Below are 13,776 nucleotides of genomic sequence, written 5' to 3'. Positions count from 1 at the left end.
TAAATACTTTTGTTTTCTTTTTGCTAATGTGTAACTGCTGTAGTCTACTTCTTCTTGATTTCTTTGGGTTTAGATCTATGCCAGCTAAAACAGTATTTGAAATATCTCTGAAATTAATGGATAGATTAACAGAGAGTGCTAATTCTACTCTACTACCAAGCCTCTGAATATACAGAATATAAAGGCAGACAAAATGTAATAATAATAATAGCTGTACTGCATATCAGCTTGGGGTATATTTGCCTAGTCTGCCTTTCCTCTGTGCCCATCAGTGTTATCCTTCTTCATATCACCTTGAGGCTAAAAACTGCTTTTTCCAGACTTTGAAGTCATGCTAGAATAGAAACTGTATTTTCTCAACTTAAAAAACTTGTTGCCAATAAAAGAAAGTGCATGACAATTTTTCAAGCAGGAAATCCTTTACACACAAGATCCATGCAGTGCATTACTATTACCTGGACGTGCCTCCTGTGAGCAGAGTTCTGACCCCGTTGCCCTTTGGTGTGCAGTAGTAGGAGTGCTAATGCATTGTGATTCATAAGGACTGCCACAATGTCTGCGCTGTGTAGGATCTTTGCTGCACAGCGGATCTGGCCATTCTCAAGAAGTGAGCCAGCTCTACTCCATGATGCTTTGCAGGGCATCAGTGCAGTCAGCCCCCCCAAAGCCATGCTGAAAGGTTGGATACATCAGCTCAGTTAAATTACAGCTGGTGCTCCCATGATATCCCAACTAAAATGATTTATTTTGGTCTCATTTGGAAAGCAAACACATTGAGGCTATAAACTGGTGATCTGGACCTACAAGAAATGCAAATCAGAGTTTCTTCTGCAATTACTACAAACTACTATGTGCACTTGACATGACACTGAGATTAGGAAGTAATCTGATAGATCACTTTTTGATTTTTGCTTTTCCAGTCTGCTGAATCTCATCTGCGCTGATTTGCAAGCCCAAAGCTGTCCCAGATCCCAATTACTCACTTAACAGAGGATTCAGTCAGTACAAGAGAAACAGTTACACGATATTAGTTGCATGATAATTTCTGTACCTACTTTCAGAATGCTGTACAAAGAAGGTGAGTCTCTTTAACTCCATTTTTTGTTTGAGGAAACTAAATCAAGGCATGAGATCTGACTTGCCAGTGTCCCCATCAGCTTTTTCAACATTCAAGCAGATCAGGTAAAATGTCATCGTCACTCAAACTTACAATAGGTTGCTCTCATTTCTAATTTCTGTCAGAAGTGCCATCACAGCTTCTCTTTTATGTCAGTCTGAAGTATAGTTATATATGTAAAGGATTAAATGATACTTTTAAAGTGTAAAGAAGTTTACAGTGAAATAAACCTGTTCCTTTTGGTGTAGAGGGAGATTTTATTGATGTAATAAAAATCTTTATGGCAAAATTAAATACCAGACTAGTAATTATGCATTCCACAGTTCCCTAAAAAAGCAGATTTGTTTACAGGTAACATATCTGGCTATACCAGGATTTCCAAAGCCAGGCAATTGCTGTAACACTCAGCAATCCTTTGGGAGCAATGCTGAAAACTGATATCTTGATTAAGTAGTAAGATTGACAATTTGAGGAAAAAACTGTGGAAGAGACTAGAATGTAAATGGGAACCCCACGTGTATTTGGGAAGACTCGTTGCAGATCAGACAGCTTTGATGGTTCAGGATGAAGTTTTTCACCCAAGAAGAGATTCTAGATCTGAGAGCTCTGCACAGATCCCAACCTTTTTCTTTTTTTTTTTCTTTAATAACAGAATAAGGAGAGAGACACTTTTAGTTATTTATAGCATAAGTAGCTCTGAAACCTTTTTTTAGAGTTCAGTATATAGTTCCCCAGCAGAATAAAAGTTTCATTTATTTTGTGCACAAAATAAACATATTCTTCATGTTTCTTCATATTTTAGGAGCAAGGACAGTGCTGGCAAACCACACTCATTGCTTTCTTCACCAAATGTGCAGATAGAAATGTGTATACCATTATCATGGAAGAGGAAAAAGTTTTTGTTTCACTAGTGTTCTCACTGGTAGGGATGTCAACAGAGGAAAGAAGTGTAAAATTCATGGATCATTTTAGGAAAAAAGCAAAAAAATAAAAAAAACAACAATTTTCGGAAAATACTTCACCAAGCATGCAAACATAGACCTACCATGCAGTAAAACAGGACAGGAGCATCCAATCAGTGGCAAATTTCTCCAAATTAGAGCAGTTATTCTGTAACAGTAATAAAGCTAGACCTATTCAGACCGTATTCATTCCACACCTCTGATATGTTCCAAATCACAGAGAGCATCACTCAAATATTTTTCTACTTTGGGTCTACGCAATTGCTAAACCAGTTCCTAATGATGCATTGCAGCCAAGTGTATCGAGCACAACTTCTGCTCCTGACACAAAATATTCTGCAGTCATGGTTCAGACCCATGTGGCATCAAAAGAAGAAAAAAAAAAATCAGAAAAGGTAGAAAAGAGCGATTGTTCGAGGCTATTTCAAACCTTCCACGTTAAGGGCTCTCTGCCTTGCGAGAACAAATAGCAAGTTCTTTATACTGTATTGGAAACAGCAGTAAAACTCAGGAGCTGCTTTCCTACAGTCTCCTAATAGGATTTTTTGCAATCAGTACTGTATTTTTGGCATCTTACTTTTTGGGGTAGAGCACATTACTTTTTCAAGCTTTGCAGTATACTGCTGTGATTCCTAGAAATATATCTCCTTGGGAAAATGGAATCTCTGTATATTCACAGTGCTGCAGAACCCAGGAACCTCAGGCTTCCTGGATTTAGGTTTACCATGAAATTGAATCAAAAACCAATGGTGAAAACATTTTGAGTAATTTTATGTGTGGGACTTTTTTTGTGTGTGAATTCATATGCATGTATGCAAGCGTGCAGGAAAGATACTGAGGCAGAAATTATATTGGTTATTTTCTTTCTTTACCATCCTTCAATGTTATAGGGTGCCAGGAGTGAGGTGCACTGAAGTCTGGCAGTTCTCATCCATGTTTGACTGCTCCTTAGCAGCTGTCTAAGCCAGTTCACAGCATAGGTGCACTTTCCTGCCATGTTTAGCTGTTCAGATTTTTGCTCTATAGTGTGTCTGGGAAGTTGAACAAGCTAGGATTAGAGATGCTGTTCAGCTGTTTGATTGCAATAATGCTACTACTTCCCTCATCACAGACATTTTGATTGGAAATCTGAAGTGAAAGTTACAAAGGACAATGTTGATGTAATTAGGATGCTAAAATGACAGTGACAGCATGTTAGTTTAGCTGTGGGAGTGACATCCAAATAGTGGGTTTCATACTCTGTATTTACCACCGAAATACACCTTCAGACTCATGACGCACGATAGCAAACATCTGCCACCCCTATTACAGAGAAAGTGGAGTAACAACAAAGAGGTTATTTAGGGAGTAACAACAGCTTTCAAAGCAAAAGGCAAAGTACTGGTCAGTGAAGACAAGTCCATATTTGTGCTCCCCCTATCTTTTTTGCTCTTAGAGAAACATCTATCCATTTCCCTATCCCAAGCAGCTGTTTGGAATTATTCTCCTAAGGAGACATTTCCATTAAAGTTAAAAGGGAGAGGGCTAAGAATTGCCTTCCCTGTATCATTTTTTTATTAAGCTTCCCCACTTTGCTTTGTCAAAATGATTTTCTTCCCTGGCAGCTACAGAAGGGATTACTTTAGTGTGTTATACTCAGTTTAATAATAGTTAAACTCTATATCATTGTGTGGGGTTTTTTATTATGCTGCTTTTTGTGGCATCATAAAGTACATCAGTTTGGTGTACAGATACCTTTATAGCTTAGTGGTCATATTTATACTGTGGCCAATCAAAAGGGAAATTTGAAAACAGTGATTTCCAAATATATACACTTATGGAAAGCTTACAAATGTATATGTAGGCATATTTAAAGTGAAGTCCAGTAAAGATCAGAACAGGACTAGGTAGATGTCGTGCCAGATGCAGACTCTGGATCAGACATGTTGAGGAACATGGGAAAAAGACGCTTGGTTCAGAGCGTCATCACTGGTCACAGTGCTGTCACCTGCAGCCAGAGTCTTCCAGATCTGAGAAGCAGGACAGTGAGGAAACTGGGTTTGGGAACAGACAGAGCTGGACACAGACAGAGCATAATGCCTCTTATTTCAAATGAGGTATTTGTGAGGCCTTAAATTTTAGCTTTCATATATTTTAGATTCTGTACTGCCTTAGTGTGTGACTCTGAACTTTATATAAAGTGTTAACAAGTTCTTGTCCCAGTTTAGTTAGACAAAACAATCCTTTTCCAGCTTGAGAACCAAGGACACCATTACAGCTTTAGGCTCAAGAATTGTAAACAATGGTGAATTGAGGAGAGCAATCTGGGAGGATGGGACTTCATAATCTGAAGCTGTAATTGGACAATTGACCCAAATATGCATCAAATGGACCAAAACTTATAAAAGTGTGAACGCTTATGACCAGTTGTGCATCTTGTGTCCATCTTGGGCAGAGCCACAGCTGGGTTCTTGTACTTCCCAAGGTGTATCCCTTCAAGGCCTTTCAATAAATACCTGCTTTATTCCTTTAACTCTGTCTAGCCTCTATTCCAGGTCAGTGTCTTTAGGCATCATTTGCATGGCAATCTACACAAAGACTGTAATCACAGCTCTAGAAAGTGTGTGCAAAATAAAGTCTTCTAACCAAATTCCTGGGATTTTTAATTCATGCTCATTAACTGGGTAACAATTACACCTGAAAGTGTCTGTGATTAGATCCTGCAGTCATTTTTAATTTGGAGTGTCTGCTGCTGGGGTAACAAAGTCCAACTCTAGTAATGAATTAGTAGAGTGAGGTGGTGTGAAATACATGTTAGATTGAGCCTACATGAAATGTCAGGGATGTAATTCACCCTGCGCCTTGTCTCCATGAAAGTAACTGTAGCACCCTTAGTGTAAACATGCATAGGCATGGAAATTAATTCTGCATAATCAATAACGAAGCAAAGCCACGATTCTTAATTTTGATTCAATAATACAGAATGAATAGCACAGTAGAACATATATATATTATGTCTTTAACAGAAAAATAACTATCAAGAAACTGCCTCTGTTCTGCCATCTTTACTTTGGATGAGTCTGGAGGTCATGTGTCTCCTGCATCCTTGAAGTCTTAAGGCATCCAGTTCTTTAATGTTCCTTCTCTGACCACTGATAATCTTTCCCCTTTCTCAGCAGAACAGTACACAAAGGAAAAGAAGTTTTTTCTCCCAGTCTTCTCATAGATCTTTATCCCACTAATTTCCAAGTATGAAATAATTGTTGTTGCATTAACAAGCTGGACCCTATCAAGATCAAAGTTCTGCTAATGTGTCTTAAAATATGTGAATGCTCAGTAAATAAAAACACTCTAAATTATAACAAAGGCCAGGAAAAGAGGCATTGGCAGTTATTTGGATACTTCAGTGAAGTGGTTTTTATGGTGCTGGAGCTGACAGATTCCCCTAGTTGTTTCTAATTCTGAGAAATTGAAAGGTTCTGACATTGCCCCAAAAAGAAAAGGAGTAAAGATGAAAACAGGGTCAGAAGAATTATGAAATGGGAATAGCAGAAGGGAAAAAATAATAGAGAGGCAGTCAAAAGAGCAGGTCAATCTGTTAGCAGGACCATGATATCTGAGGTTATGACCATAAGGAGAAGCATTGCATTGTAGGAGCGTTGTACATGTGCATGTTCAGGTACCAGCTCTTTAAGACAGGTCCTCTGAGGTGCCCTTACCTGGAATCTTAGGGGACACTGGGAAGCTCAGGGGACACTGGTACTCCTGTGGGTGCTTGCTGCTACAGCAACAGCTGCTGGATTGTCTCCTGATAGAAACTACTAATTTCTCAGATTATGTATATATCAAGGTGAGATACATTTCTTCCCCTCTTACTTTCTTTTTAGAAGGTAATTCAGTCTTGCAGCTCATGAGAGGGATGTGCTGCTGTTGTCATATCCCATCCTGACAGCATCCTGAGGTGTGTATCTCTCTGCCAAGCTTGACAGCAGAAGAAATCTTCCAGCCATTAAGGGAACCTTAATGATAGCTGGGATGACTTTTTGTCCTCTGCAAAATTTTGTGATACTGAAATGTTCCCTTTTTTGTTCAGAGCAAAACTGAAATATTTCAAACTAATCTCTCCCTAATGAACTACACTGGCATTAAAGCATCTTTGCTCTTCCCTTAAAATTTCTTTCAAATATGACAAAAAAAATCCCTGAGAAAATGTTAGCAAACTCAACTTTCCCAAGGTAGATTTTTGTGCTGACTCATAACCAAAAAAAAATTAAACATTTTGTGGTCGACTATCTTGAAAATTTTATAGATCAAAATATAGTTTTGTGCACAATGCATCAAAAAATCATTTTAGAAGCAGTTTATGAAGAGACAATAGGGAACAAAAAACACAATTCATCTTGTCCAATGAAAATAAGACATTCATTTCCACCATAGTTTATAGCTTCTGTCCAGTAAATCTGAGTTTGTCCTTCACTGGCAGAAAACAGATTATACACTGCAGGATTTTGGAAAATAAATTTTAAAAATTGATAGCTCACTTCATATAATTATAGCAGTGGAAAGGTTTTTATTGTTCTTAAATATTGGAAGTCAATCAATTCCAAAGCTAAATTCTGATCCACATTTTCCTGCATGCTGTTATTTTTATCTAATTTTCCTTATATGTGGCAGATAAATAAAACAGTGGTTTAAAATCCAAAAGGGAAAATAAATCTAGGTGGAGTAATCATATTATCAACACATCAGCTCTGCAAAACTCTGTCATGCTTCCTTGCATAAAATGACAATTTAAAGTATCTTTCCAGAAGTCTCATGGAGATTATTGTATTTTATCCTCTATTTAGGTTTAAAAAAATCTTAGACAACGTATTGGAAGTCTCCTAGTGAAATACTTGCAGTTCAGTTCAGCATTACATGCCAGTTTCAGAGAGGTTGAAGTGTAATTTATTTCATTTTACTTTCATCAGCAAGTCAAGTTCATCCATCCAAAACCAGCTTTTCTGGATGCACACATTTCATTTGTTATCATTTTAAGTAGCACAGAGTGCAGTCAAATTCCAATATCTGTCAATCGCACACAAGTACTGTTAAGTAATCTTTTACTTTCTATTTAAATGCTTACACCATAAACATTGAATAAATGCTTGCTTGGCACTCAAACAAACAGCTAAAGCAGCAAAACTGCCTTTAAACTGTATGGAATTTTCTAACTATTTGATGGGTACCTGAAAACTCTTTTTTACAGTTAATATCAAATTATTTTGAATCTATAAAAAAGTATTCTGCACTGTAGTTACACCTCAAAAAAACCAAAGTAACTAATTATTTTTTTAAATACTCCTCTGATCATCATAGTCTTTCTCTTGATTTGTTGTACAAAATTCTACTTACATTTTAATCTTCCCTTTTGGCATTGCAAAGCATAATTTCAGAACAATAAATAACAAAACCAGATGCTAAAGTGTTGAACATGACACAGGAACCTCAATAAACAAAAAAAAAAAAGAAGATATGTAGAAATAGCCTTTAAAAGGCTTTATTCTAACATTTTCTTAGAATTTTTTATTAATTTTTTAAACATGCTCATAAATCTTAGACATCTGTATTGGCACCTCAAATTAATTCAATAAAAATAGCTTGTTAAAAACAGTCGTGTTTCTCTTATTCATAACTCAAAACCTTAAAGAACCCTGAAAAGAAACTCACTGATAATAAAAAAGAAGTTGATAAAAATTGCTGATGCTGAAAATGCAAAAAGGGACAGAATATGAATGAATCTTAAATTGGAATTTAAGAATCATTTATTTTTAAAGCTTTCTATTCATATCAGCTGTATCAATAAACATGCTTGTTTGCCTAATGGGGAGTAAATTCACCCAATTCCCCCATGACGTATTTCATCAGAATTTTAGTCTAAGCAACCACCTTCTGTTCCTTGCTAGACTTTTTCCAGAAATCTAAAGGCAGATTTCCCACCTCCTGTAATTTATACAGGGGTTTCATGCATCTCATGCTGTAAACAATCTTCAGGATTGCAGGATTCAGCCTGATGCTATGTTGCCTGATAATATAATTGCTTCAGAGCAATAGGTTATTTCATGTCATCTCTGACAAAAGGGTTAAGGTACATAAGAATAAAAAATATTTTCTTTCTCCTATAATAATATTACCTGTCTCTGCTTTCTGCCTCCTTTTCCCATCCACCCCTCCCTGGCTCAATGCCCCAGTGAGTTCAGTGCTCTGTTTCCCTCCTTCCTATTCACCAGCACAGCAGTATTAGTGACTCCATTGCCTTCTGCACCCACTGGCTGTCACATTGCAGCACATCTCACAAGGACAGCACAACAGCAGCACTTCCCACTGGGACACAGCCTCCATCCAGGGCCAGCAGCTTGGGCAGTGGTGCCTAAGCATTCACAAGTCCATCACGTGTGGATTTGTTTGCATACTACATATGTAGAGAGGTGAGGTTGTGGATACAAAGAAATATAAACCATAATTGATAAATCACATTTCAGGGAATCTAAGGACTTAGGTGTGCTACAAATACCACATAAACACTGTGTGTGTATATATATATATATATATATATATATATATATATATATATATATATGTGTGTGTGTGTATTTGTAAAATACCGCAGATGTGAAAACAGAAACACCAGAAACACTTCAAAAAGGGGATTAAATCTTTCCTGAAGTTACAGATTGTGTGTAAGGGAGGGTGTTTATTATTTGCACCTTGTTCCAAATTTTAGATTCCCTGTGCTCTAACTTACATCCGTCTTGTTGTCTCCTGAGTTGCCTTAGGATTTTTATTTCTAAGGTAACTTTAAGTAACACAAAGGAATAGCTTTTGAGCTCTCTTTTTTCTCTCCTTACATGTTGCTGCAATCCACTGAAACAACAAAATACCAACCATACTGAAATTAATAGGTTTTACAGTGTTTCTGTGAGCAAGACTTCATCTCTGATACTTCTTGTCTTTCAGCAAATCCAGCTATGCTGGTAGAATTTCAACTACAGCTCTGCAAAAGGGTTGGGTTTTTCTTATTTTAAAGATCAAGGGGTCATTGACTTTAATCTGACTAAATCTTCCATTTCCCTGTACTAATTTACTTCAGTCAAGAAAATTTGGATGTGTTTTCAGAGATTTGAAACAAAGATGCATGAAAAAGATATCTGAACTGAATAAATGGGATATGACTACCGTCAGGTAAAGTTTGTTTGAAGAAAAAAATTTAACCCACAGATTCAACTCTTTCAATGCAAATTTAAGTCATAGTTGCCAAATACTTGTTCAAACTTTCATGAAATTGTGAAAATTACTTATCTTTCCTGGACTTGATTTCCAACCCCTCTTTACTCCACATAGAGCAGTTTCAGTAATTTTCTGACTGTGCTGTGATTAAAACTTTATGCTTGCAAAAGTCCAAAAGAATCTTTAGGGAAAGGCATTTCAAAAGTGAATGTACTGTTTTTACTAGAGCAGCATTTATTTTGCTTCTGTGGTACTCTTAACTGGTAGATTTGAAAGCATTTTATTAAAGGAAAGTAGGGTTACTCTTTAGGTATCTATGAGACAAAGTGATTAGCGCCTAACTCAAATTAAATTCTGCTCAGCTAAACTCAGGTTAAACTGATAAAAGAATCACTTTGTTCTATGTCCTGTGTATGAGACTTGTCAGGGCATAAGCAGGCTCTAATTGCCCTGGTAAAACAGTGCTGTCCAGCAGACCAATGTGCTTGTCAGTGAAATAATGATTTCCTATCATTATTATCATTGCTTTTGATTAAATTTCCCTTTGGAAGACTTACGATAGACATATATTCTAGTAAAAATTCCATTTAATTTGGCTGGGAAGAAGTCTTTTTAGTACTTCAAAATTTGTTTTGTGTGACATTTGACCACAACTAACCACAGAGATCAAAGGCTGTCCTCAACACCCACCACCTGCTGACCATTGGCAGGTCTGATTATTAGCCCAAAAGCTTCCTTAGGGTTCCTGGAGCAGCTGGCTAATGCAGACAATCTGTTGGGCACCTACAAGGGCAGGACACCACAAACACTGAAAGAGGCTGCACAGATCTGGGGTGTGTCTTCCTCCATCCTTCACCAAGATACTGTAGTGCTCTAAAGGACTGGGTCCTTCTTGGCATTCAGAGCTGGGAATCCTCCCTCAAGAGCAGGGACCTAGTCCCTTCCTTTTATGAAGAAGTTAGGAAATGACACCCTTTGAACAACAGCCAGAAAATTATTCACCCAAAATAAAGACCAGTTTTTGTGGTCTTTCCAACAATGGAGATTTAAACCCTCTCTTTAACCTTCTCCTTGCAGGAGAAGGGAAAGGAAGCTGACTCTGCCTTCTACTGCTGCAGTTGTGCCCCTGGGCATAAATCATTAGGGAGTCAATAGGCAGAAGACAGAAAGAGGTCAAAAGAAATAGTATTGTCTTGATTAGCACCTAGGCCTCCAGTGAGGGGAAAAGGACTGCTCACCACTATTCCTAAAGCTCTTCACACATTGTAAAATTGACAGACATTGTTGTCTAGGAGCTAAAAAGCCTTTAAAGAAATTGAAATATCGAGATCTTAATCACTTGAGATTGAAGAAAGATTCATATCTAATAGGTCATAGCTTCAATTTCCGCATAAATTGACTTCAACCTATGCCTGTTTCCTTTAAATTCAAACAAACAAAAAGCAACTGTTACCAGTGCATTTAAGATGGAGTCTGCTCTTGTAGGCACATCTATTTCCTTAGGGCTCAGAGCTGGGGTAATAGCTGGTTTATCTATTTTGAGTGGCCCTCCCTCGTGAAGAATGAGTCCCTTCTGGGGATGTGCTGGCACCAGGCAGCTAAGAGCACAGGAGTCTGAAAGGCAGAGGTTCAGAGAGAGTTTAAGCATGACCAGCACTAAAAGACAAATGAACAGAGGTTTTCAGGGTTGCAGGATTGCAACATGTCCCCCTGATCCCTTCTGGTAGAGCCTGTTTCTGGTTTGGGACTTCTAAGTACTTGGGATAGCTAATCAGCTAGGGATTTGGGTTCCTCTTAACATTTTGTCATCAACTTAGTCCTACCCACATTTGCTAAACTGAATTAACTGCATGGATTCTCAGTCTGTTTCAAGAGGCAACTGCTTGTCATCACATTTTTTACACCAATTTCCTTAAAGTAAAGGAATCCAGCATTAAGTGCTGACCTCATATCTAGACCCCTTTTTAAAATCTTTTACAGCTTATTTCCCCTGCTCTTTTTCTTTCTCTCTGTGTTTCTCCCTACCTATCTCTCCAGACTTTCTTTAGAAAGTTACTTTCTGAGTAAGATTGCTATATAAAGTCTTCCTTGCATTGTAGGAACAAAGGAAATCTCTTTCCACTTTTTCAATGCCTAGTTTTAATAAGTAGTCAAGTTGTGCCAGAAAAAGACTATGGGTTGCAAACCTTAAGATGGGAAAAAGACTACTTGGTAAATGGTATTTCTAAGTACAGTAAATAATTGTACATTGAATCGTTACTCTAGTGGCAAAACATTCATTAATTCATTATGGATTTTTTTTCTCTATCAAGAGTAGAATAATGTATGACACTAAAATCCAGTAATTGAACATTAGAAGCAAGGGCGAACTAAATATTAGAATTAAACTTAGACTGTAAACATTTAACTTCTCTTTTTAAGATGCTTAAAAGGAAGATAATAAGCTAAGAAATAGCAAATAACTTGAGCCTTTTCAAAAGAAATATGATCTCTGGACTAACTGCTGGCTTTGTGCAGTTTTTTGTCAGCAGCCTATGCAAAATATCCTACATTGGCATGTTCTAACCTCGAGTTGCTCTCAGTGGCATCAGTGTCTATGTTAACCTGGACAGTAAGTAGTAAAAAGAAAACATCACCTTAGAACATGTCAGTGTTTGCAGCTACTGGAGGATTTTTTCAAACAATTGTTCCTTCAACCCATTCCTCTTGTGTATTTGCTATTTCTTCACTGAAGAACTTCAAGTTTTTCTTTTCTACAGAAAAAGTCTCTTCAGTGACTTTGTTATGCTTTGTATTCTCAGCTTGTTATACTTGTAGTTCCAGCTATCTGCTCTTCCTTTTGTTGTGTACACAAAGAGAAAGTTATGCACACGCCAAGAAATTAACTACTGCTTCCTCTCAAATGCAATTTTGTTTTCTCAGAAGAGTGTGCAGTTTGAGAGGCTGAAGGACTGTTAGTTTTGCTGGTTTTATAGTATACACTGTCTAAAATATATCTAGTTTTTAAAATATGCTTTCATTCTGCTTTTATCACACTTTAGGTTTTGGGTGATTAAGTTTTTGTTTCAGTTTGTGTGCATGCATATGTTTAAACTTCTTAATAGGAAAGTTTCTGAATTTACTTTTTGTGGATCTTGCTCTTTTTTCCTGTGTTTGAGTAAAAAGGCACTTGTATCAGATCTTAAAAGAGATCTATCAGATCTCTTCTGCTCATGTTTTCAGTGTCCAAACTTTACAATATAGTAAAATCTTTATAGTGAATTACTAATCTTGCTCCAGCAAGACAAGTATTTCATTCAAGACTCTTGTTTTATAATCACCTTCTATCTTACACTTAACAGCTTATTCTGTTGAAATATTTGGTACTACCAACACAAGTAATCTTGAGAATATAGTTGTTGGTGAACATAAATGATTGGTGCTGTTTTTCTTTTCTTCCAATTAGTGCTGGTGTCCTTACACATGCAAGTGCTCTATAATCCATCAATTATTTGAATTGCACTTTTCTCAGATGGAAAATAAGCAGCCATTGGTTTTGGCATTCAGTATATTGCAATATGAAGGATCTCTTTGCACAGAATCTAACCTGAAGTTTTGAGTCACTGATGGGCTTTTAGGAAAGCTGGATCAGTGAGTTCTAGACACCTTGAGTTCTGCTCAAGGCATCTAGACAACTAGCAGAACCTGGATGAGGACTCTTGGTTATCCTAAATCCTCTTGATGAACACTTCATTACTTCTTAGCTCAGAAAGTCAAGAAACCCAGTTCTGTTGATTGTATTTGTAAAACAAATGTCCATCCTTACATTCTGTGAGGGGGAAAAGTCTCATTTCCAAAGAATATGGATGGACATATTTTTAAAAGTAAGCCTATAAATTATAACCTCTATTCTCTGTTAACATAGTAGTAAAAGGCATTCTCCAATTCAGCCACAGAACATATTACAATTTATTTCAGCCCTTCAGTAGCTTTCTTTTCCCTCTAGGGCAGTTGTTGTCTAACTGGCAGCTAGGATGCACAGCACAGAAGATTTTGCAAATTAAAGCGAGAACACCTGCATCCTAAAAAAAGCAGCTATATCAGTACAGATCCCAAACCTAGAGGTATAACAAGTCTCTTAAGGAAAAGGTGCTAGGCAAGCAGAGAAGTGAAATGTTAAGCAGAGATCAGATTATGGGGAATTTACGGTATTTCTTCAAGGCCTCTCAGGCTTTTTTCCTGGCTACAGAGCTATCTCACAAGTTGTGTTGCCACTGGCAATATCCTCAGATCTATGAAGGTTTATCTGCAAAAAAGGCAGCATTAAATCTCAATTAAATTTTTTGAGCTTGCCTATGCAGCAAGATAGGGCAGTGTAACTGTTAGCTTTCAGGAATACAGAATCACAGAATGACTATATGCAGGTGCTTTTATTGAAGAGCCCTGGGGATCAGGGGTGCACAGACCCAAATC

General features: G+C 37.2%; 1 protein-coding gene across 2 annotated transcripts in view; it reads left to right on the top strand.

Annotated features, from left to right (window-relative positions):
- Window positions 1-13,776, top strand: part of FUT9 (fucosyltransferase 9) — a 103,883-nt gene that overhangs the window by 72,996 nt on the left and 17,111 nt on the right. The window contains exon 1 of one of the 2 annotated variants that reach the window (XM_050972468.1): window positions 948-1,078. The exons of the other annotated variant lie outside the window; for it this stretch is intronic. Coding sequence (XP_050828425.1) covers window positions 1,036-1,078 — 43 coding nt within the window. The 5' untranslated portion in view covers window positions 948-1,035. Of the gene's footprint in view, window positions 1-947; window positions 1,079-13,776 lie in introns of those variants that run through there. 2 annotated transcript variants of the gene reach the window in all.

Source organism: Serinus canaria, chromosome 3 (genome assembly GCF_022539315.1).
Source record: "Serinus canaria isolate serCan28SL12 chromosome 3, serCan2020, whole genome shotgun sequence".
NCBI lineage: Eukaryota > Metazoa > Chordata > Aves > Passeriformes > Fringillidae > Serinus > Serinus canaria.
Note: the sequence above shows the minus strand (reverse complement) of the source record. Positions and strands in the feature narration are given on the sequence as shown.